Source organism: Rhinoraja longicauda, chromosome 1 (genome assembly GCF_053455715.1).
Source record: "Rhinoraja longicauda isolate Sanriku21f chromosome 1, sRhiLon1.1, whole genome shotgun sequence".
NCBI lineage: Eukaryota > Metazoa > Chordata > Chondrichthyes > Rajiformes > Arhynchobatidae > Rhinoraja > Rhinoraja longicauda.
Genome location: NC_135953.1, coordinates 21,201,953 through 21,227,475, shown reverse-complemented (window position 1 = coordinate 21,227,475; position 25,523 = coordinate 21,201,953). Strand labels below are relative to the sequence as shown.

At 40.7% G+C, this 25,523-nt stretch overlaps 2 protein-coding genes across 12 annotated transcripts in view; one reads left to right on the top strand and one right to left on the bottom strand.

Moving 5' to 3' along the window:
- Positions 1 to 623: 623 nt before the first annotated feature.
- The window catches only part of LOC144602897 (uncharacterized), a 53,829-nt gene continuing 28,929 nt past the window's right edge, over positions 624 to 25,523 (top strand). Inside the window, exons 1-4 of one of the 4 annotated variants that reach the window (XR_013548523.1) lie at positions 624 to 728; positions 5,393 to 5,591; positions 19,537 to 19,624; positions 19,729 to 20,643. Coding sequence is in view for 1 of the 4 variants with exons in the window: in XM_078416046.1 (XP_078272172.1) it covers positions 5,584 to 5,591; positions 19,537 to 19,624 (96 nt within the window). In the remaining 3 variants the exon portion in view is untranslated. Of the gene's footprint in view, positions 729 to 5,392; positions 5,592 to 14,325; positions 19,625 to 19,728; positions 20,644 to 25,523 lie in introns of those variants that run through there. The other 3 variants (XR_013548520.1, XR_013548519.1, XM_078416046.1) reach the window with 3 other exon arrangements.
- The window catches only part of nsd2 (nuclear receptor binding SET domain protein 2), a 110,387-nt gene continuing 101,713 nt past the window's right edge, over positions 16,850 to 25,523 (bottom strand). For all 8 annotated transcript variants that reach the window (XM_078415346.1, XM_078415250.1, XM_078415435.1 and 5 more), the window contains one exon: positions 16,850 to 20,613. In XM_078415346.1, the coding sequence (XP_078271472.1) occupies positions 20,327 to 20,613 (287 nt within the window). In that variant the 3' untranslated portion in view covers positions 16,850 to 20,326. The remainder of the gene's footprint in view (positions 20,614 to 25,523) is intronic.

Genomic DNA, 25,523 nt, shown 5'->3' with positions numbered 1-25,523 from the left:
TGTCGTAAAGCTGGAAAGAGTGCAGAGACTTACAGGGATGTTGCAGGACTTGAGGGTCTGAGCTATAGGGAGAGGTTGGGCAGGCTCGGACATTATTCATTGGAGGGCAGGAGGATCAGGCCTAAAAGATCATGAGGGGAATGGCAAGGGTAAATGCAGTCTTTTACCCAGAGTAGGGGAATCAAGAACCATGGGACAGAGGTTTAAGATGAGAGGGGAGATTTAATAGGAACTTGAGGGGCAATTTATTTCACACATAGGATGGTGGGAATGTGGAACGAGTTGTAATGGAGACAGGTTCTATAGCAACAGTTAAAAGACATGTACATGAATAGGAAAGGTAGATGTGACATGTAGTGTAGATGTGACATCTTGGTACGCGTAGGCAATTGGGGTAGAGGACCTTCTTCTGTGCTGAATGACTCTTTGTTAGTTCAAGAATTTAAACTAAATTTAATCATTTATTGAACATTCTAAATATTCTTTTTTTTACATTTTTGTTTATTTTATTTAGATTTCAGTGGAATATAGTGTGTTGTTATTATCTAAACTACAAATCCCAGCATACCTAGCTTTGTCTGTCAGGAGCTTGGGCAGATTGGTTTAACTTCCTCTTCCTATGATAGCTGGCCTTGACTTCTGGGATGTTCTGCAATCAGCATTGAGGCACTTCTGTTAGTGAAGACATTCCTGGGAATAAGGAGGTTCATCGCCAAGCTTTCAATAAGGTAATTGTTTTACGATCGATGCTCCCTCATTCTTCAATCCTCACAAATTATTTATCTTCCTTTTCTTTGTTTGTTTCTTTCCATGACTAGTGAATTCTGTGGCCTAGCCCACCTTACAGCAGAAGTAAAGCCCTCTGAAGTTGTGACGTGTTTGTGTTTTAAAAGGAATGAGTGTAAATTAAATTTACTGATAGCAGCTACGTGGCTGAACACTGGCAAATTATTTAAAATGTTCAAAAGGTTATAGACAATTTTTTCGGTTAATCTGGAAGGAAATGGTATGTGATATTATTTGGAATAGTTGTGATTTGGCAAATCATAATTTATCCTATTACGAACAATTTTTTCACCTGGAATCTGAAGTTTAACTCAACTGCTGTATTGTAATATATTTGTTAATGCTCAATTAATTACAATTATGTAACATAGATAATACTAGATATTTCAATTCAATACATTTCATTCTATCCATTGTCCTGTCCACTACCTTCTGAGGTGACAGGTACTTGAACATAATTCCACAGGTGTTACACACCTGTAGCTTGGGAGTCAGCTGTTGGGTCAGAGTGCAGTCCTGGTGTCGATTAACCAATTCATCACCTTTAAGCAATTACCTTTAATCACCTTTAAGCAATCCATTTATTTTAAACTGGAACAATGACCTTGTTTTCTCTCTCTGCAGATGTCGCTTGACCTGCTGAGTTGTTGCAGAATTTTGTGTTTTTATTTCAGATTTTCAGCGTCTGCGGTATTTTGCTTTTGGATTTCTGTTTCCTCTCTCTGTCTGATTATGCAGAGTGCTGGAAAGTGCATAGAAAATAGGTGCAGGAGTAGGCCATTCGGCCCTTCGAGCCTGCACCGCCATTCAATATGATCATGGCTGATCATCCAACTCAGTATCCCGTACCTGCCTTCTCTCCATACCCCCTGATCCCTTTAGCCACAAGGGCCACATCTAACTCCCTCTTAAATATAGCCAATGAACTGGCCTCAACTACCTTCTGTGGCAGAGAATTCCACAGATTCACCACTCTCTGTGTGAAAAAAAACTTTCTCATCTCGGTCCTAAAAGACTTCCCCCTTATCCTTAAACTGTGACCCCTTGTTCTAGACTTCCTCAACATCGGGAACAATCTTCCTGCATCTAGCCTGTCCAACCCCTTAAGAATTTTGTAAGTTTCTATAAGATCCCCCCTCAATCTTCTAAATTCCAGCGAGTACAAGCCGAGTCTATCCAGTCTTTCTTCATATGAAAGTCCTGCCATCCCAGGAATCAATCTGGTGAACCTTCTCTGTACTGCCTCTATGGCAAGAATGTCTTTCCTCAGATTAGGAGACCAAAACTGTACGCAATACTCCAGGTGCGGTCTCACCAATGCCCTGTACTACTGCAGCAGAACCTCCCTGCTCCTATACTCAAATCCCCTCGCTATGAATGCCAACATACCATTCGCTTTTTTGTCCCAAAACGTTTTTTTTAGGAAAGGAGTGGGTCATTTAGTCCATTGAATTTATTATATCATTCAGCAATATGCCCACTTTTGTTTAGTGTCCCATATAATCCTAAAGTTTGATTTTCTTCAAATTCACCTTAATATTTTTTGAAAGAATTCCAGATTTCCATTGCTATTTACATTTTTTGACACCTTCCTAGTTGATTAAAATCCTGCTGTAACCTTGGACAACTTTATTCATTATCTATTTTGCCACCAATGTTGATGTAATCTGTAAACATGTTAATCATGCCACCCACATTCTCATATATATATCACTGTTAATCAATCAAATAATACAGGGAAGTCAGTAGGTTCTGCCTGAATACTGATAGCCGAGGAGAAATTTAAAATTTTATATTAAAGGTACTATGTATAGCATATAAAAAGTGAGATTTTTTCTTTCTTGATCTTGTGCTGGCCATCCGAAGAGCTAAATGTTTTTTTCTGTATTGGAGACTATCCAGCCTATGATTGTAAATTTCTAGCCCTCTGGTAACATTTGTCCAAGTGACATAGAGAGACCGAGATAGAAATTTCTGGTTGAAGATATATGCAAATACTTCCATCGTGCTTTTGCATGCTGGGCTCCACTATTGTTGCCTCTCTGATGCTGCCTCTTATTCGCTTTTTGATTGTCTACTACCATTATGATTAGATTTGGCAGCATGACAGTGCTTTGATCGGACTTGTGATGTGATTGCTGGGCATTGGCATTCTGTTTTCGTTGTTTACCATGTGAATTTGTTACCATACTCTTAAAACATGTCAGGCTGGCACCTCTCCTGGTAGGAAATACCACTATGTTCCTCATTAGAGTGGGATTGGTTGACTTGCTGAATATACCACGCTTGAAGGATGTCTTCTTAATCTGTTACTGGTATATCATATCCACAAAGGCTGCAGTTACTCTCACTGTCATGAATGCATGCATCTGCAATGGTTGGTCTGCAGGTGGGGCAAAGTTATTCTGACTTCCATCTTGAGCAACTGATTTCATTTTCTATAATCTAGTTACAGGCTTTCCTGAAGATCTCTGTGCAGACTTCAGACTTATCTTGGTAATTAATCTATTGCTATGTAAATTATTGGAGATCTAACCATTAAAACATTAAACCCGAAAAAACCAAGACATGTGTGTTTGAGACACGAAACTAACCTATAAAATTCCCAGAAACAAAATGCTGGAGTAACTCAGCAGGACAGGCAGCATTCATGAAGAGAAGGAATGGTTGACGTTTCGGGTCGAGACCCTTCTTCAGACTGATGTCAGGGGAGTGGGCGGTACAGAGATAAAATGTAGTCAGAGACAGTAAGACTGGTCAGAGAATTGGGAAGGGATGGAAAGAGAGGGAAAGCAAGGGCCACTTGAGAAGTCAATGTTCATACTGCTGGGGTGTAAGCTATCCAAGCGAAATATGAGGTGCTGTTCCTCCAATTGTTTCCTACACTGCTTCCTTTCCTACTATAAAATTCCCAAATCTGTCCTCTAAAACATAGATACCATTGTTATTTTTTTTAATAGAAAATAATTGAATGGAAGTAAATCTAAAATGCAATGGTAACTACCAACAACTGACTTGTCAAGTGCATTTACAATTTAATGAAACACATTAATATTTCTGTGTAGGAAAGAACTGCAGATGCTGGACACAAGGTAGACACAAAATGCTGGAGTAACTCAGCGGGAAGGCATCAGTCTGAAGAAGGGTCTCGACCCGAAACGTCATCCATTCCTTCTCTTCAGATGCTGCCTGTCGCACGGAGTTACTCCAGGATTTTGTGGCGACATTAAAATTTCTGTTATGTATTATAGACAATAGACAATAGACAATAGGTGCAGGAGTAGGCCATTCAGCCCTTCGAGCCAGCACCGCCATTCAATGCGATCATGGCTGATCACTCTCAATCAGTACCCCGAGAGTATTGATCTACTCTCTTTGTGCCAGTGACACCAATTTTGGAATGTGTTTTTGTGTTGGCTTAATGCTCAGACTGACTTATCCCCTGGGCCATTCTATCAAACTATCTGCTGCTAATTTTTCCCACTTTTATCCAGTGAAGCGCTCTCCCAGATTGTTGAACAGTCATTTTAAGTTCTTCATTTTAAACAATTTTTTACAGGAATAGAATGGCTTAACAAAGTTAACTATTCCAACTTACTGCCATTTTTCATTAGAAAAATGTCCCATGGCAGTTTGTATTATCAAATACAATTTGACACCATCTCATAAGGAGATATTAGGGCGGCATGGTCAACAAAGGTTTTAAGATATCCCCAGGATTAGCGTGGTGGTGCAGTTTCAGGATAGAAATGCAGTTCTCTTCTTGAGCAGTCTCACTTGTTTCAATTTGTTCTCTAGCTTCTGATAAGCCCAGCATGACACCCATTGTCTGCCATCACGTGGGCAAGGGAATGCTAGAAAGGGGTAAATAGGTGAATCATTTGGGAAGTGATAATCTCATCCTGCTGTTTACACTGGGCAGTCCTGATGAAAGGACTTCAACTTCTCTCAATTCCTTTATAAATGGTCCTTTTCCATTTTGAGTGGGAACAGGCCAGGGACGCCACACCGTTGATGGAGATACTGCGCTCTTTAAAGCCTTTGAGAACATCTATAAATTGTTGCCTTCATCCACCCGCTAAACTCTTGCTATGACAGAGTTGATTGCTTTTGGAATTTGATGTGAAGCATGTAAGCAATGCAGCCTTCCCATTGGAGCCAACAGAGTGTAATTAGGGCAAAACACAGTGCTGGAGCAACTCAGCAAGTCAGGCAGTATCTGTAGAGGGAATGGATAGGCAACATTTTGGGTCCCAACTTGAAATGTCACCTATCCCCTCCACAGATGCTGCCCGACCCACTGAGTTCCTCCAGCACTTTTTGCTCTGCTCAGGATTCCAGCATCTGCAGTTCCTTGTGTCTCAAGTGTTATTAGGGTCTAAATATGGGGTATTTTAACATTGTTTTCTCCGATGTCAATATCCCTCAATGACATTAGTTTGCTTATCCAGTCAGCTTTTATAGAGACACCACTGGTGCCATCTCTTCAAAGCTTTGCTGCAGTTCTTCATTTCTCAAGAATTTTACAGAAGGGTGGAGCATGTTGCTGCCCAGATTATGAGCATTGTACGGAGATTGTGGTCTTGACCTTCATCATTTTCCGCAGCCAGCCAAACACTACGTTGGCATTCTGAAGGCAATGGTTAATTTCACAAACCATATCTACCTTGATTGAAGAGTGGCTACCAAGATAAAAGAAGTGGCATACAGCCTGGTCATGGATTCCTAACCAACAGGATGGGAAGGCTGTGAAAGATCTCATTGTGGACTATTTTAGCAGGGAACAAAAAATGAGATATGAACAGGTTCGTAGAAGTCCTTTGTTTTGCAGACATGATGTATCAGGACCATTCTTTCGTGTTCTTTAGTGCATGAAATGTTGATGACTTGACCTTGAGCAGTCAGAAGCATAGTCTGTCTACTGCATCAGGAATCTGAAGTGACCTTGGTTCTGAAGTACAAGTTCCATAGGTTCAAACGTTTTCACTCTTGTGTCCATGAGTTTCACTCCTTGGAAGCTTGTTGTTTATCAAATTATAAAGATTGTGCCAAGATGAGATGGGGAAACATGATTCAATGAACCATTAGGTTGATCTCATGCTTCAATTATAAAAATTTCAAAATTTAGGCTTCAATGATTTGCAAGTAAAACATTATTTAATCCCTATGTATAGAGTGGCTAATTGTGTAGAAAAGGCAACTAGGATAACAGTAAGTTTTTCCAAATAACCAATACACAGAATGGGCATTGAATAAGAATCTAATTACAAAGAAAGTGTTGATAGTGAAATATATTTAAACATAAACTGGGTCCAGTAGGACAGACCTAATGTTTGTCCAAGCTTGATTCTTGTTTTTTATGGATTTGATCCGAGGGTAAATTTATTGAATAAAAATGGTTAATACTATAAGTTGATTAATTACTACATATATATCTCAATATTTTTAGCAGAGGAAAAGGGTGGCTTTATGGAAATTGCAAAATAAACCAGTGATGCATCAGAGCATTAAGGCTCCAAAATTAACAAAAGTTGAAATTGGGATTTAAAGAATTCCATCCATCACATCAGGAATCTTTCAGTGCAGGATAAGGAGATTGTAGATCTATGCAGAACTGTGTATAAACTTCACTCTATCTAGAAACCATTCCTTTTATATAAAACTCTTCCACTCCTAATAAGGTGAGCTGAAATCAAATTAATACGCCATCAAATATAATAAGATTTTTCTAAAAAGAGTTGCAGAACACTTTGCACGGGAGCCAGAATTGGCTCCTGTGGAGATTATTCCTGAAAAACTGAACTTTTACATTTTCTTACCACCTTTATTTAAAGAAAATTAAAGGGTTTCATACTTAATCAAACTTAGCTCGAATTGAACTTAATTCACACTTGGGCAAGCTGCAAAGCTACAACAAAAGACACAAAGTATTAGAGTAATTCAGCAGGTCAGGCAGCATCTCCGAAGAACATGGATAGGTAACGTTTTGGGTCGACACCAATCTCCAGAATGAAATGCCTTTGGACATTAGTTACATGGACATCCTGAAGGCATTTGCTGAAGTGCCTCATATGATGCTTACTAGCTAAAGATGAAGCTTACAGAGTTGAATGCAATTTATTGATAGAGAAATAGGGAAAAGGGCAGACAATCAACAAATGGGAAGATGTAACAAATGGGGTTCTAAAAACTGCAACCTATTTTCATATCAGTGACTTACATGTTTGGGATGGAATGCCATATCCAATGATGTATAAAAAGGACACAAAGTGCTGGAGTAACTCAACAGATCAGACACCAACTCTGGGGAAACATAGAAAATTGATGCGGGAGTAGGCCATTCTGCCCTTTGTGCCAGCACCGCCATTCAATATGATCATGGCTGATCATCCAAAATCAGTACCCCATATCCTTGATTCCCATAGCCCTAATAGCTAAATCTAACTCTCTCGTGAAAACATCCAGTGAATTGGCCTCCATTGCTTTCTGTGGCAGAGAATTCCAAATTCACAACTCTCTGGGTGAAGAAGTTTTTCCTCATCACAGTCCTAAATGGTGTACCCCTTATTTCTAAACTGTGACCCCTGGTTCTGGACTCCCCCAACATCGAGAACATTTTTCCTGCATCTACCCTGTCCAAACTTCTAAGAATTTAATATGTTTCCATAAGATCCCCTCTCATCCTTCTAAATTCCAGCGAATACAAGCTCAGTCGACCCAGTCTTTCATCATACGTCAGTCCCGCCATCCCGGGAATTAACCTGGTGAACCTACACTGCACTCCCTCAATAGCAATAATGTCCTTCCTCAACTTAGGAGACCAAAATTACACACAATACTCCAGGTGCGGTCTCACCAGGGCCCTGTACAACTGCAGTTGGACCTCCTTGCTCCTAAACTCAAATCATCTCGCAATGAAGGCCAACATGCCATTGGCTTTCATCACTGCCTGCTATACCTGCATACGTACTTTCAGTGACTGATGTACAAGCACACCCAGTTCTTGTTGCACCTCCCCTTCTCCTAATCTGACACCATTCAGATAAAAATCTGCCTTCGCGTTCTTGCCACCAAAGTGGATAACCTCACATTTATCCACATTATACTGCATCTGCCATGCTTCTGGCCATTCACCCAAGCTATCCAAGTCACCGTGCAGCCTCATAGCATCCTGCTTGCAGCTCACACTGCCACCCAGCTTTGTGTCATCCACAAACTTAGAGATGTTACATTTAATTCCCTCGTCTAAATCGTTAATATATATTGTAAACAACTGGGGTCCCAGAAGATAAGATAGGTGACATTCCCAGACTGCCATGCACTTTGGCACCCACATTTTTCATTGGCACGCTTATCTTCTAAATGATGTAAAGTTAGCACTGACCACAGAAAATAATTATAAGGGGAATATTACATTCAGCCAACAAGCTAGACCTGAATTTTTGGCCATCTTGTTGATAGGTTGATTTGAGAAGTGGTGCATTGGACAGGCAGTCTTTTCATGAGTGAAGTTCGGAAATGTTCATTCCTACGTTAGAAAACTGCACTCGATTTATTTTAAATCAATTATTTACTTCATCTCAACCCATCAATACCTTTGTACGAATGGAAGTCTTTCCCTCAATTTTAAATAATTGATCTAAAATGAATCAATCACAGCTTTCATTCATACAGATATTGATGGGTTGAGGTGAAGTTTACCTACTGTTAAGTAACAAACCAGCCACAATCTAATTGTCTTAAACGATGTACTCTTGCCCAGATGGTATATCTGGGCGAGTACTAAAGTCTTGTGCTACTCAGCTTGCTCCAGTGCTCACCACAATATTCAACCTCTCCTTGGCAAAGTCCGTGGTCCCTGCATGCTTCAAAAGATCCATCATTGTACCGGTGCCAAAGAATGCCTCTCCAGCGTGTTTAAATGACTACCGACCGGTGGCCCTCACCTCGGTTGTCATGAAATGCTTTGAGAGGCTAGTCAAGAAGCACATCTGCGCCCTCCTTCCTCGCAACATGGACCCACTACAGTTCGCATACCGTCCGAACAGGTCCACGGATGATGCGGTCTCCCAGGTTCTACACACCGCTCTCTCTCATCTGGACAGCCAGGGGGGCTATGTGAGGATGCTGTTCATTGACTTTAGTTCAGCATTCAACACAATAGTCCCCAGCAGACTGGTTGAGAAGCTGCTGGAACTGGGGCTTAGCACCCCTCTGTGTGCCTGGGTCCTGGACTTTCTCACTGCCAGGCCCCAAGTGGTCAGGATGGGGGAACACACATCTAGCTCCCTCACCCTGAACATAGGATCCCCCCAGGGCTGCGTCCTTAGCCTGTACTGTACTGTACTGTACTCCCTGTACACACATGACTGTGGGGCCAGGTTCAGCTCAAACTCCATCATCAAGTTTGCTGATAACACTGTGGTGGTGGGCCGGATCTCCAACAACGATGAGAAGGCCTACCGGGAGGAGGTGGCTGATCTGGCACTCTGGTGTCAGGACAATAGCCTCCTCTTGAATGTCACTAAAACAAAGGAGCTGATTGTGGACTTCAGAAGGGCTAAACATCCAAGGACGTACACGCCACTGGAGATAAATGGGTCTATTGTGGATAGGGTGAGCAGTTTTAAATACTTGGGAGTCCGCATCGCAGAGGATCTGACGTAGGCAACGCACATTGCCGCACTGGTGGGTAAGGCTAAGCAGCGCCTTTACCACCTTAGACAACTGAGGAAATTCAGTGTCTCTGAGGATCCTTCATTGCTTCTACTCTGGGGCTGTAGAGAGCATCCTGTCCGGCAACATTACAGTCTGGTTTGGGAACAGCTCTGCCCAGGACAGGATGGCCCTGCAGAGAGTAGTGCGTTCGGCAGAACGCACCATGGGAACTACACTCGTCCCCCTGCTGGACCTATACATCAGGAGGTGCAGATCCATAGCAAGCAAGATCATGAGGGACCCCTGCCACCCCAGTAACGGACTGTTCCAGCTGCTACGATCAGGCAAACGCCTCCGCTGTCACGCTGTGAAAACGGAGAGGATGAGACGGAGCTTCTTCCCACAGGCCATCAGGTCTGTCAACTTTTATAACCCCAGAGACTAAATTTTTGTCGACACTAATAGTAACTTATTAACTTTATTTATATGCTGTAACTGTAATTATTTTTGTGCACAACCCGCAGGCATTGCCACTTTCATTTCACTGCACATCGTGTATGTGTATGTGACAAATAAAATTTGACTTGACTTGACTTGCATTGATAATGAAGCAATATGTCACTGTGGCAGTATTTCTAAAATGAGCACTAAACCCCAGTAAAGGATAAACAGAGGACATAAGCTGCATGGTTGATCTTAAGTGGACTGAATGTGCTGCTTGGATAGAGTAGTTTTTAACCGTTCCATTCAAAGGGCTGATCTATGATCTATCTATCACACCTGTTTACACCATTCCAGTGACACATTTATCATTTCAAACCCAATTTTCTGCGAAGAAGCCGTTCCTCTTTGTTTGTTTGTTCCTTCAGAATAAGTCTTGCATCTGTTAAAGAAAATAAAGAGAATGAAGACAATCTATATTTCTACAATAGTTAACTTTAAAACAGGAAAATATTTGGATCAACCCCTTTTTACTCGCTATTCTGATCAATCTTTTGTATACATTTTCTCTCATAACTTATTTGGGACAATTCCTTGGCTTAATATAACCAGGAACTATTTATTTTGCACCTTAATTTGCAATTTTAACTGAAAAACGCTGAATTGCATAAAGATCTGGGGGTGGGGGTAGGATGCAAAAAAAAGAATTGGCAAACAGATGCAGCAAATAGTTGGCTGGGCAACAATGTATTGGCTTTTCCAGCTATTGGCATGGAGTACAAAAAGAAGTTGTGATGTAACTTTACACATGCATCAGCGTACATAGTTTTGGTCTCCATATTTAGGGTAGTTAACTTGCACTGGAGGCAGTGCAGAAATATTTACTAAATGTATTCTGCTATGAAGCGGTTTGACTAAGAAGAATGAGCCAACACAGTGCAATAAAGAATGAGAGGTGATTGCATTTAAACACAAGATCGAGGATTGACAGGATGAATGATGAGAAGATGCTTTTCTGGTATGCTTTTCCACATTAAGGGGTCAGGCACAAACAGAAAGTTATCCGAGGGCCAGAAATCTTTGGAATTCTCTACCCCAGGAGTGTGAAGGAAAAATCATTGAATATACTCAAGGTGGAGTCAGACATTTAAACAGGGGAGTCAAGGGATAGGAAGAGAATGGGAAATGTTGAATTAGCTATGATCTTGTTGAATGGTAGAGCAGGCTCAAAGATCTAATTGGCCAATTTTTAAAATGTGCTCATTTGCTTTAATCAGTTTTTTGATGTGTTTTATAAAAGATGTTATAGCAGTGCATTTGGAAAGCAGTGACGGGATTAGTCAAAGTCAGCATGGATTTATGAAGGGGAAATCATGCTTGACTAATCTTTTGGAATTTTTTGAGGATGTAACAAGTAGAATGGATAAGGGAGAGCCAGTGGATGTGGTGTATCTGGACTTTCAAAAAGCCTTTGATAATTCCCACACAAGAGATTAGTGTGCAAAATTAGAGCACTTGGTATTGGGAGTAGGGTATTGACATGGATAGAGAACTGGTTGGCAGAGAGGAAGCAAAGAGTAGGAATTAATGGGTCCTTTTCAGAATAGCAGGTAGTGACTAGCGGGGTGCCACGAGGCATGGTGCTGTGATCCAGTTGTTCACAATATGCGTTAACTATTTAAACAAGGAAATTAGATGTAACATCTCTAAGTTTGCAGATGACACAAAGCTGGGTGGCAGTGTGAACTGTGAGGAGGATGCTATGAGGATGCAGGGTGACTTGGATAAGTTGGGTGAGTGCGCAGATGAATGGCAGATGCAGTTTAATGTGGATAAATGTGAGGTTATCCACTTTGGTGGCAAGAACAGGAAGACAGATTATCATATCATATCATATCATATATATACAGCCGGAAACAGGCCTTTTCGGCCCTCCAAGTCCGTGCCGCCCAGTGATCCCCGTACATTAACACTATCCTACACCCACTAGGGACAATTTTTACATTTACCCAGCCAATTAACCTACATACCTGTACGTCTTTGGAGTGTGGGAGGAAACCGAAGATCTCGGAGAAAACCCACGCAGGTCACGGGGAGAACGTACAAACTCCTTACAGTGCAGCACCCGTAGTCAGGATCGAACCTGAGTCTCCGGCGCTGCATTAGCTGTAAAGCAGCAACTCTACCGCTGCGCTACCGTGCCGCCCAACGAGATGCAACGAGACCTGGGTGTGCTTGTACATCAATCACTGAAAGTAAGCATGCAGGTACAGCAGGCAGTGATGAAAGCCAATGGCATGTTGGCCTTCATTGCAAGAGGATTTGAGTTTAGGAGCAAGGAGGTCCTACCTGGTGAGCCGCACCTGGAAATTGTGTGCAATTTTGGTCTCCTAATTTGAGGACGGACATTATTGCTATTGAGGGAGTGCAGCGTAGGTTCACCAGGTTAATTCCCGGGATGGCAGGACTGACATATGATGAAAGAATGGGTCGACTGGACTTGTATTTGCTGGAATTTAGAAGGATGAGAGGGGATCTTATAGAAATATATAAAATGCTTAAGAGGATTGGACAGGGTAGATGCAGGAAAAATGTTTCTGATGTTGGGGGAGTCCAGAAACAGGGGTCGCAGTTTAAGAATAAGGGGCCAATTAGGACTGAGATGTGGAAAAACATTTTCGCCCAGAGAGTTGTGAATCTGTGGAATTCTCTGCCACAGAAGGCAGTGGAGGCCAATTCACTGGATGTTTTCACGAGAGAGTTAGATGTAGTTCTTAGGGCTAAGGGAATCAAGGGATATGGGGAAAAAGTTGGAACGGGGTACTGATTTTGGATGATCTGCCATGAGCATATTGAATGGCGGTGCAGGCTCAAAGGGCCGAATGGCCTAATCCTGCACCTATTTTCTATGTTTATCATATTCTCCAACTTTTCTGTTTTTTACTTATTCCTTTTCCATTTGCTGGAATTAAAGCTCGGTGCAATTCCCTTTTTGGTGTGGTTCACATCAACATTTGTTATCTAAACTGTAACATGCACAAGAAAGTTGATTAATTGTGATTAAAAAATATATCGTATGGGTGAGAAAAATCACATCAGAGCAAGATACTAATTATTCTGGGGTTTATTGTGGCAGAGATGACAAATTGCTCAGCAAGGTATATGTCACGCTAGGTGGCTTCACTTCCGCAAACCTGGAGATGATTCAAGACTGCGCTGTTGTCCAACTGACAAGGCATATTAGTTTTGCCTGACACCTGTTTTTTGGCCTAGATGTCATCAGTTGGCAAGTACACTGCTCCATTTTGCTTACTGTAAATTGTAAAGAGCTAGGATATTTCTGGCACTTAGTTAATACCCTTCTATTACAGCTCAGAACTCAAATTTAAATCCATGGGGTGGGTCATTACATACAAAATTTTCTCCCCTGTATTAAAGGCAGCAATTATTATAAAAGACCACAGCTAACCCTTTAGTTGGAAGAATGAACACTACAACATTGTCTTTGGTATTATTGATCACATTTAAGCTGCTGAGGGAATGTAAACACCTATATACTAAAACTCTCATTTGTTTGTTTGTTTGTTCCTGAACTACAGCCAAAACAGTACACAATAGCGCAACAATTTTAGGCCCACCTTACTCACCGTCGTCCCTTCGGTGCTAATGGAAGTTTCATTGAAATCGGTGTTATGTTTTTTAAGTTATTCACATTTTAAAGTTTAAATCTATCTCCTAGGGAGGGAGGGATGATAAGGGGGGGGGGGGGGAGTGGAAGGGGGAGGTGGAGGGAGGGGGTGGAGGGGAAGGGAGGTGGGGAGGAGAGGGTGCTGCACCAATGCAGGAGAGGTTTGGGCCCAACGGGCCCACTTGGTCTAGTACAATATAAAATGCCCACCGATAGGCTTTCAGTGAGGAAGAAAAGAATGCTGACCTTTTAAATTGACAGCAAGCAAAAGGGAGCCGAGTACTTGCCAACTGGTCAAATGTTGGCCAATAAAACAGGTTAAACAATAAAAAATGACAATCCTTTAATGTAGCATAAATAGGAATGCTTTAAAAAAAAAAATCATCTCAAGCCATAAACTGCCTAAATTCAGTCCTCCTATCTTATCAGTTCTGATCACCAAGTACGCCAGTAGAAATGATGAACATGTAAGCTAAGCATGCACTGTATTTCAAATTTATCAGGCTTTGATTTTTCTCACAATAGAACATATAGAAATGTCTTCCTTGCCTTTCGCTTTCTAAATTTAGTGGTATAATTCTCAGATATGGAACAGTTTTGACTCAGATTTCTGTCAACCTGCTTCCTCAGTAAATCCTTTCTTTAAACATTGAAATAGCTTATAATAGTGGTTAATGTTTGTGGGTATATCTGTATTTTTTATTAAGATGCTCATCAAAAAGCAGAACTTACTTTCATGTGCTTAATTGCAGCAAGCAGAAACTGAAGAGTACCATCATTGGCCAAATATGAACAAGGACAGTAAATATCATCATTACCGCAGCAGAAGCCATTTTCTAAAAACCTGCACAAGAGAATATGTAAATAAGAGAGCTATGGAAGGGTGTACAGTGGAACGGGGGAAAAAATGATCTCTCTCCACTTTCCATCATAGAAACATAGAAAATAGGTGCAGGAGGAGGCCATTTGACCCTTTGAGCCAGCACCGCTATTCATTGTGATCATTGTGATCATGGCTGATCATCCACAATCAGTAACCCGTGCCTGCCTTCGCGCCATATCCCTAGATTCCACTATAGCCCTATAGCTCTATCTAACTCTCTCGTGTACCGCATCCTAACTCTTGCCTTTCTGAAGTACTTTATCATTTCAATTTACAATTGCCACAATGGCTCACAGGATCAAATATAGTATCAAATACGGTCAGTGTATATATCCACCAACATTAACTTTCTCAAAGTTCCTAAATTATAAACAATCAATAACAGGGATCATCGTAAAACCTTAACTCAAATCATGCATTAATTTCTAAATGTATCAACTGTAACAGCTACTACATCATTTTGAAAATAGAGCACCAGCTGTTAGGCTTTGGTGATTTGCTGGATCCTAAAGTTGATGTTAAAAGTCAAGAAATAGCTAATTTTCAAGGTCAATAATGTATGGTAAACTATAACTCCATTGAAGTATTGGCTCTGTGACCCATCACATCTGTGCAAGTGCTTTCCAAGAGCTATATTTACCAACAGGCCTAAGCATTCCCTGTTGTGCATTAAGTTTCTCCTTCCTCTCAAACGTTCCCTCACCATTGAATACATATTATATCTTCCCTTAACCTCATCGAGCCTCTTCACATGGTAACATTCTGGCAAATCTCTGCTGCCGTTTAAGGCCTCGACATTCATTCCCAATACAGTACTTCGAATTGGATGCATTATTTCAGTTGAAGTGTAAACAGTATGCAACTTGCAGCATAATCTCATTTTGGTACTCTTCATAAGTGATAGGAGTAGAATTAGGCCATTCGGCCCAAAAGTCTACTCCGCCATTCAATCATGGCTGATCTATCTCTCCCACCTAACCCCATTCTCCTGCCTTCTCCCCATAACCAGACACCCATACTAATCAAGAATCTATCTATCTCTACCGTAAATATATCCACTGACTTTGCCTCCACAGCCTTCTGTGGCAAAGAATTCCACAGATTCACCACCCTCTGACTAAAGAAATTCCTCATCTCTTTCCTAAAAGAATGTCCTTTAATTCTGAGGCTATGACCTCTAGTCCGAGACTCTCCCATTAGTGAAAACATCCACTCTATCCAAGCCTTTCACTATTCTATATGTTTCAATGAGGTCCCCCTCATTCTTCTAAACTCTAGCGAGTACAGGCCCAGTGCCGTCAATCGCTCATCTTATGTTAACCTACTCATTCCTGGAATCATTCTTGTAAACCTCCTCTGGACCTTCTCCAGAGCCAGCACATCCTTCCTCAGAAATGGTGCCCAAAATTGCTCTCAATATTCCAAATGCAGCCTGACCAGTGCTTTATACCTCTGGTCTCTCTCGAGATTGAAGTATGCTGCTATTTTTGAAATACCAAATTATCCAGTCAATTTCTGTTCAAATTCTCAACAGGTTGTCCCAAAAAATTGTAATCTTTGGCATATATCATCTCTCATCTAGGAGCCAAATAAACTGGAGGAATAATAATAATAATAATATATTCCTTTATTCGTCCCACAGCGGGGAACTCAGCAGTTCAGGCAGTATCTGTGGAGGGTAATGCTGCCTGACATGCGGAGTACCTGCAGTAGTTTTGTTTTGCTCAAGATTCTCACAAATGTAATCTCTCGTGCCTTCACTTTATACCTTTCTGCATTTCATATTTCTCTGCCAAGTGTTTATCTTTTTCACCAGTCTATTTAAATCATGGTAGGATTTGCTACTATTTACATCATCGTTTAAGTGTTTGCAATTATGAATTAGTTTAGTTTAGAGATACAGCATGGAAACAGACCCTTCGACCCACTGAGTCCACATCTACCATCGATCACCCGTCCACACTAATTCTATGTTATCCCATCTCATCCAGTCCCTACACATTAGGGGCAATTTTGAGGTCAATCAACCTACACATCTTTGGGATGGGAGAGAAAACCGGAGCATCTGGAGGAAACTTGCGTGGTCATAGGGAGAACATGCAAACTCCACACAAACAGCATCTGAGGTCAGGATCAAACCTGGGTTGCTGACACCGTGAAGCAGCAGCACCAAGAGATGCACCCCTGTCCGATGCACCATCAGATGCAGCCCATAATTTCAAATTATACCAAAAGGAGCAATGGTTCAGAGGGAAAATCCAAATCCCATCTTTATGGTTAAGTTTGTACTCAGCCACAAACCAGACTTCTACAGTTAAATGATGGGTTGCAACTCTAGGTATCCAAGTCTTTTAATACAAAACTTAAAAAATAAAATCTTGTTGAGGTGTGCACAGTCAAAAGCATACAGCAGCTTCAATACATAATGTCCCATCAATAAGACTGAATTCAAGACACATGTAATTGTTACCTGGTTGTTGATATAAACATGTACAGATGAGCTGAAGAAATTATACCATATAAACTTTTCTAAATCAAATAATTCTGAGTTTCAATTTTACAAAATGATTAAAATTTTACGTTTCAATAACAGGCAAAGTCAAGTATCTTAAGCAGAGGGTTAAATTAGTGTCAAGGCAGTAATTTGAACTGCTAGTAATGAACCGGCAGTCTCTTTTACAGTGGCAGAGTAGATATGAGTGTATTTTGTGCAATGGACAAAGATCCAATTTCACCCACAGTGGAAGTGGAAATGAATTTGAACTCATTTACATCCCCAGAATTCATACTATACAGGCAGCATGTGACACAATTGTAACTCCTACCCTTACTGTAATTTTCACCCAAAGACTGACCTTGATCTTGTAAACAAAAATCTAAATTGACAATGTTAAATGCCTATCCACTGATTGCTGTTATTTGAGATCCAAAACTAATATTAGGCACCTCATCCATGTATGAAGGTCATAAACCCAATTTCAGCATCTATCACAAGTTTGTTATTATCAATTCTTAAAAGCTAGGCCTCATTATGCCTTTTTACACCCATAAAATATGCAAATTTCAAGGCCTTCCCATCCATTTACCCTCTGCTTTTACAAGAATCCAACATTTCTCCTCGTCCGAGGTGACAGCAACACAACTGCTTGAACTCAACAATCAGAGCCATTTTTAATACCTGAGCAAAAATCAGAGCCATTCATATTGGTAACTGGTGCATTGCCATTATTCACATTAGCCCAAATTTTTCATCCACTGACTATGCATAGATGACTTTGGGCATGTTCCTCATGTCAATTGCACAATTAACTGCTTGAATTAGATATTGCACACTATGGCCAATGGTAATCAATATATAGCTGACAGAAGGACAGATTTTGACAGGTTTAAGGACATGGTCTCTAATTTTCAAATGTAGCCTAGCTAAGGTAGCCCTGCCATTGAATTAAACACCTGCTGGAGTTGCCAATGTATGAAGATTTATCCATTTTTTGTGCAACAGCAGTTATTGAGACGGAGGGTCTCGACCCAAAATGTCACCCATTCCTTCTCTCCAGAGATGCTGTCTGGCCCGCTGAGTTACTCCAGCATTTTGTGTCTATCTTTAGTTCTTGAGACATTTTAATTCTAAAATCCTTGAGTACTTTGCAAATGAACTACTGTCAATTCACTCACAACTGGAATAAAAAATTAGAAGTACTCATCACATGCATCTTATTCTTCATCCAGAATCTTAAATCAAGAACTATTTTCAATGCTTTACACACCTTTATGGGCAAAATCCTAACATCACCCCAGTGAGCTCGCTACAGTACATGCAAAATGCGGCACGTTAATTTTGTCTTTCTTGGTTCACTCTATACTTACAAGTTTGTACGCACTCAGAGTATAAACATTTGTTATAAGAGCACAAATATGTACTTAAAGATGACCTAGCAATTAATCCTTGAGGATATTGCTAAAAGTACTATTTTGTGAAATCAGTATGTTCTGCTCTGCCTCCAAAATTCATTCTATTCAAGGCAATAGAATTAAGTTCAGAGGCAGAATACAATGTGTTGACATTGCCATGTTGTATATTGCAATCAGAAGTCAATTCCCAGGCACAAGGTTGTATAACACACGTTACCTCCAGCAATCAACCATCCATTAAGAGCATAATTTGAAATTATTTCCATTGGGACAGAAAATGAAATCCATCCAGTTTGTCATCTGAAAGGTGAACAATGCACTTGAATTTAAAAGCGAGAATTTGTTTCTGATTAATTTGGACTGGCTATTTGATTCATCTTTTGCCAAATTGCACTGGACTAATTCTATTCCCCTATGTAATAATTTCAATGTTTTAGGAACACAACAGCAATTTTCTTTTAATGTTAATTTACACCTGGAAAGATTACTTTTTCCATATTTCAATAATGTACTAATTTTTCACTGGTGATGTGGCAGGGTATGAATTCATCCCGATGCAAGTAAACACAGTTTAGTAAGAGAAGGTAGTGCCCAACATATTTGCGTGAACTAGCAACACTGAAATTTCAGCTCCGACTTTGTGCTTAGTGAATCCAAATTGCCAGTGACCCATACTTCAGGATGTAATCTGAAATAAGGGAAAGAATCACTACACTGACATTGCAAACAATACAACATGACAGCAATGCATTGAGTCAGTGAGATGAAAACCTACCAACCTACACTATCACTGTTCAGTCATCAAACTCATTTTGTTCTACTCTCTTCGCAACCCCATGACTTTCATTTACCATCCTTAAAGGTTTTCTCAAGATTGGCAGCCATCGCTATAAAACATAATGTAGAACATTAGAGACAATATTCTAATCACACAATAGGATATTAGAAAAAGCTAACATACCACTCTTTATCGACACCTGGGATAAATAAAAATAATCACTTAATCTAAAACCCTCCAATGTGGAATGAACTACTCTTGGACCTCTGCTAGAGCTACAGTAGTATGGGAATAGTATGATGCACAAAAAGTTAAAACTAAAGGTCAAACTCTATGAACAATGCCTTGAAAAAAGTATAGTTAAATGATGTGACTTGAATCTATATGCAGTTGGCTTCGTTCTCCTGTGATGTTGCAAGGACCAAAGTTTAGAAGATACAGGAACCTCCCGAAAAGGATGAACAAGAACAAAAACGAGGTAACACATGAACATTAATCTAAACATTTTCAATTAAGGTGAACATGGTCCACAGTTTGGTATACATCTGACTAAACAGAACTTGTATTTGTTGTTTTTTACAGTTAAATAAAAACTGTCTGACCAGAGTTTTTCCAGTAAAAGACCCCCAATTGCTGCATTTACTAGCCACAGTAAAACAGTTTCAATCTCTGTGGTCACACATTTAACAGTTCAACAGCCCTGAAGATAAGATATTTTAAAATGTTGAACGAGTGATTATACATGCAATAAAGACCATCAGGGTTACAAAAGGTACTGAACTATTAATGTAAACTACACTAACGCATATAAACACAATGAAGAGCAACTAATAGTGTCATTTCTTTAAGTATCTTATTTCTAACACTTAATGATTGATAAATGCTATTAATTTCTAGTTTCAATACCAATTTATATTTTGGTCTTTAAATTTGTTCTCCTATTTTCAGTGTTTCATAGGAGGAAGATTCCCAGTGTTAATGTAATGCTGTGTAGTTTTGCTGTGCTGGTTACTGAGTTATGTAGCCACAGTTTTGAGTTATCAGTGCAGATGCAGTAAAAAAACTGCTGGAGATGGCTCAGTGGAATCAAGAATGCCCTTTCCTGTATAGTTCTTGTGTGACAATCTGTGAAGAGCGTCAATGGTAGTATATATCAACAGTGTTTACAGTTCAAGTAAATTCACTGTGCTTTGTTTACTGGCATACGATTGCTGGTTTTGGGTTTCTTGGACTCCAACTTAGCAGTCTCATTCAAAGAAGGATAAATTTCCAGGTTTTTGCACCGTTCGAGAGGTTCCGCTGTGTTGCAGTGGTCATGTTCGCAGCAGCAAGAACCCCCATCTAACGTGGACTTGAACATTGTTCCTTCTTCATGATCCTTACAAAAAGAGTTGGGGCAGAATTGGCAAAAAATAACAGAGGGTTTTCCACAGACATCACAGTGGTGCCATGGGCATTCCCACTTTCCTGAAAAAAAATGACCAATCTGTATTAGTGAATGCGCACTGACAAACAGCAATAAATTAAAATACCTTGTGTATTTTTATTTTTAATAACTAACATAGACGTTGATATCCATTCTGCGTCACCAAATTTCAATTACATCAAAATGTAGAACTTGAAAATTTTGAAGTAATTTGTCACACAGATTACTGATAATGGAAGATGCGCGCTCAATAGTGCTGGTTAATAAAAATAATAATTTTACAATTTGAATTTGATAAATTACCCAGCATCAACTATTTATTATTTATGAAAGGGTCTCAAATTTCAACCAACATTATACATTATACAGAGTTCTAAATTCATTGTGCAACCATAATACAGTCCTAAATTAGCCAGTGGAAATAGTTTATCCTCACTGTCAAATCCTCTATACATGTTAAAAACTTTGAACAACCTTCTAAACATCAACCTTTTAAGTTCCCTGGAATACGTCCTTGGTATGTGTAATTTGTCCCTCATCGTGCAACTCTTACTTCTGATATTTCCAACAAGCTTTCACATTTTCCACCCCTCTATACCAAAGCCTTCATCCTCAACCAATATATAATGCATAAAACATCCCTCTACATGCCAGATATTTAACCAGCATTTTAATCTTATCTCATTGCATTCTACTCCTTTAATATTTTGTCCTTATCCATGGTTATGTCTCTTCATTCCTAGTACTTTGACTCACCTTCCACCCCGCCCCCCCAATCTCAAGGGCACTTTGTTTTATTTCTTTTAGTCCCAAATTGAAAAACCTAATTTACTTATATCATAACCAATTTATCATTGTTCCTCCGAAGCAAGTCTGCAATTTTATCCAAAGTGCTGAAAATGCTGCCCATCACCGAGGCATCACCAGATTAGAATGTCTCACTTTCCAAAGTGTCATCTAAATAGGGTGAATCGTTGAGGCTACAATAAATTTACCTGTGGGGCACGGCTTGTCAAAACACTGCTGTTATCCATAAACACTGATTTCAGCCATTCACTAACCAAGTCAATTTGCCCTCAATTTACCTAATATTCTCTTACAACTAAAGTAATCAAATATCATGCATACCACCACCCTGCCATTATGGCAGGCATCTCTTCAAAATAATAGAAGCAGGGTCATTTGGCATAATTTACCCTAAACAAATTGATGCTAGATCTGATCAGCTGAAAACAGGTTTCCTGTAATTCTATCTTAATATATTTTACTAATCTACTGATATCAAGTTTTAAGCTGTGTTCTGTTTCCTGTTCACATTCACATTCAATTGCAGATTAACATGCAGAAATTCAGCAACTGTTCTAAAATCAAGGAAACATGCCAGCCCCAAAGTGCTTTAAGGCATAGAGTTCACATAATCCATATGGCACAGCCCATCATATCTCTGCTAGAATTCAGGAAAGAATGCTAAAGGCAGGTATAAGCATATTTGTAAAACCTGGAGATTGGAAGGACGCTGGTAGTGTGGAATCTGGCCAACAGTGCAACCAAAGTTTTTAAAAAAAAGTATAATACATCAGATCAGAGGCAAAGGCATGTTCATGGAGGAGAGGAATAAGCAGTGTAGGAAATAACTGCAGATGCTGGTACAAATCGAAGGTATCACAAAATTCTGGAGTAACTCAGCAGGTCAGGGGGAATGGGTGACGTTTCGGGTCAAGACCCTTCTTCAGACTGATCTCAGGGGGGCGGGACAAAGAAAGGATATAGGTGGAGACAGGAAGACAGTGGGAAACTGGGAAGGGGGAAGAGAGGGACAGAGGAACTATCTAAAGTTGGAGAAATCAATGTTCATACTGCTGGGCTGCAAGCTGCCCAAGCGAAATACGAGGCGCTGTTCCTCCAATTTCCGGTGGTCCTCACTATGGCACTGGAGGAAGCCCATGACAGAAAGGTCAGACTGGGAGTGGGAGGGAGAGAAGTGCTCAGCCTCCGGGAGATCAGGTTGGTTTAGGCGGACTGAGCGATCGCCACCCTGCATTTGGTCTCGCTGATATAGAGAAGTTGACATCTAGAGCAGCGGATACAATAGATGAGGTTGGAGGAGGTGCTGGTGAACCTCTGTCTCACCTGGAAAGACTGTTTGGAGTTGAGGGGGGAGGTAAAGGGACAGGTGTTGCATCTCCTGGGGTTGCAGGGGAAAGTGCCCGGGGAGGGGGTGGTTTGGGTAGGAAGGGACGAGTGGACCAGGGAGTTACGGAGGGAACGGTCTCTGCGGAACGCAGAAAGGGGAGGAGATGGGAAGATGTGGCCAGTAGTGGGGTCCCGTTGGAGGTGACGGAAATGTTGGAGGATGATTTGTTGGATACGCTGGCTGATGCGGTGGAAGGTGAGGACAAGGGGAATTCTGTCCTTGTTACGAATGGGGGGAGGGGGAGCAAGAGCAGAGCTGCGGGATTTAGAGGAAGCCCTAGTGAGAGCCTCATCTATAATGAAAGAGGGGAAGCCCCGTTTCCTTAAGAAAGAGGACATCTTTGATGCCCTAGTGTGATACTCCTCATCCCGTGCGCAGATGCGGCGTAGACGGAGGAATTGGGAGTAGGGGATAGACTTTTTGCAGGAGTCAGGGTGGGAAGAACTGTAGTCCAGATAGATGTGGGAGTCAGTGGGTTTGTAGTAGATGTCAGTCACTAGTCTGTCTCCTGTGATGGAGATGGTGAGGTCCAGAAACGGTAGGGAGATGTTGGAGATAGTCCAAGTATATTTAAAAGCAGGATGGAAATTGGTGGCGAAATGTATGAAGTCAGTGAGTTGTGCATGGGTACAAGAGGTAGCACCAATGCAGTCGTCCATGTAGCGGAGGTAGAGTTCGGGGATGGGGCCAGTGTACGTCTGGAACAGGGATTGTTCGATGCACCCAACAAAGAGGCAGGCATAGCTAGGGCCCATGCGAGTGCCCATAGCTACACCTCTGGTTTGGGGGAAGTTGGAGGAGTCAAAGGAGAAGTTGTTAATGGTAAGAACCAGCTCTGCTAGGCGGAGGAGTGTTAGTAGATGGGGATGGTTCTACAGTCGAGGAAGAAACGGAGGGCTTCAAGACCATCCTTGTGGGGGATGGAAGTGTAGAGTGACTGGACATCCATGGTAAAGATGAGGGAGTGGGGGCCTGGAAACCGGAAATTATCGAGGAGACGGAGAGCATGTGAGGTGTCTTGGACGTAGGTGGGGAGGGATTTGACCAGAGGGATAGGATGGAGTCGAGGTAGGTGGAAATAAGTTCGGTGGGACATGAACAGGCAAAAACAATGGGTCTGCCAGGATAGTTCTGTTTATGGGTTTTAGATAGAAGGTAAAATCGGGCTGTGCGGGGCTGTGGAACGATAAGGTTGGAGGCATTAGAGAGTAGAGTGCCGGAATTGGTGAGGTCAGTGATGGTGTTGATAGCGCCGGAAGAGGAGTAAGCAGGTGAACTTGAAAACTATCAGTTCAGTAAACAGCAGTCAGCACAGATTTGGAAGTTCCCATTTGATCAACCATCAATTTCTTGGAATATTTTAAGAATGTGATATAAGATCATAAGGAATAGTACAATTAAGCAATTCAGCCCATCAAGTCTACTCCTCCGTTCAATCATGGCTGATCTATCATTCCATCCTAACCCCATTCTCCTGCCTTCTCCCCATAACTTCTGACAAGTACGAATCAAGAATCTATCTATCTCTGCCTTAAAAATATCCACTGTCTTGGCCTCCACAGCATTTTGTGGCAAAGAATTCCACAGACTCACCACCCTCTGACTAAAGAAATTTCTCCTCGTCTCCTTCCTAAAAGAATGTCCTTCAATTCTGAGGCTATGACCTCTAGTCCTAGACTCTCCCACTAGTGAAAACATCCTCTCCACATCCACTCAATCCAGGCCTTTCACTACTCTGTATGTTTCAATTAGGTCCTTCCTCATTCTTCTAAATTCCAGCAAGTACAGGCCCAGTGCCGACAAACGCTCATCATAGGTTAACCTAATCATTCCTCATATTTTAAATTAATTTTGGTGTGCTCTGAAGCATAGTACCTAAACCCTAAATTACTTTCACAAGTTGTCTGAAGGATACAGAACAAGTAATTGATCTTGGATTTAGACAAATGCGGTGGGGGGTAAATGGAAGAGAGAAGCACCATGTTAGGAGCCTGGGATGCTAAACTTGGGAACTATTACTGTATTATTTTAATGCAGGATTTAAAAAAAAGTTGAATGAATAAATTATGAGGGGTCGTAAATTTGGTGGAACCAGATGAAACAAATAACCTAAAGAAATAAGACTGGTGCAAAATTATTGCACATGTAATAACTGGGACAGATGAACTCATGAATAAATAATGCTGAAAGATCAGGATCAAGTTGAACACGGTCTTGGAACTTGGTTGTTTAATATGATCAAACAAAGAGCAACAATCAATGTGTCCAATACTGTCACATCGCAACAGAGGGAGAGGAAAACGTGTATCATGTTGGTATCTGACAGGTCAATTTCCATTTCTTGATCAACGTCTTTTTTATACAGAAACAAGCAAAGTTGCTCAAGTGATGGAAGCAATGTGAAAAGAGCAAATTATTGCACATGTAATCTGCACAAGTCTGAGGAACAGGAATAGGGTACAGAGACTGGCATGTTAGTTTTGTACGGTGGCATATTGGAGATGATCTTATTCACATTAAATTGAGTGAAAAATCTAAATATTTAAAATGTAATCACAAATAGAGAGGCAGACTTAAATATGGATGACAATTATGAATGACTGAGTTATTAATAATAAAGGTAGCCAGTGAAAGCATGAATATGTGAAATATGAAATTAATGAAAGGCTTTTTCTCTGAACTTCCTTCTCTGTAAAACTAAATTTATTTCAGTATGGATATCCAAACTTTAAGGACAAATCTACTCTAATTTTCTGG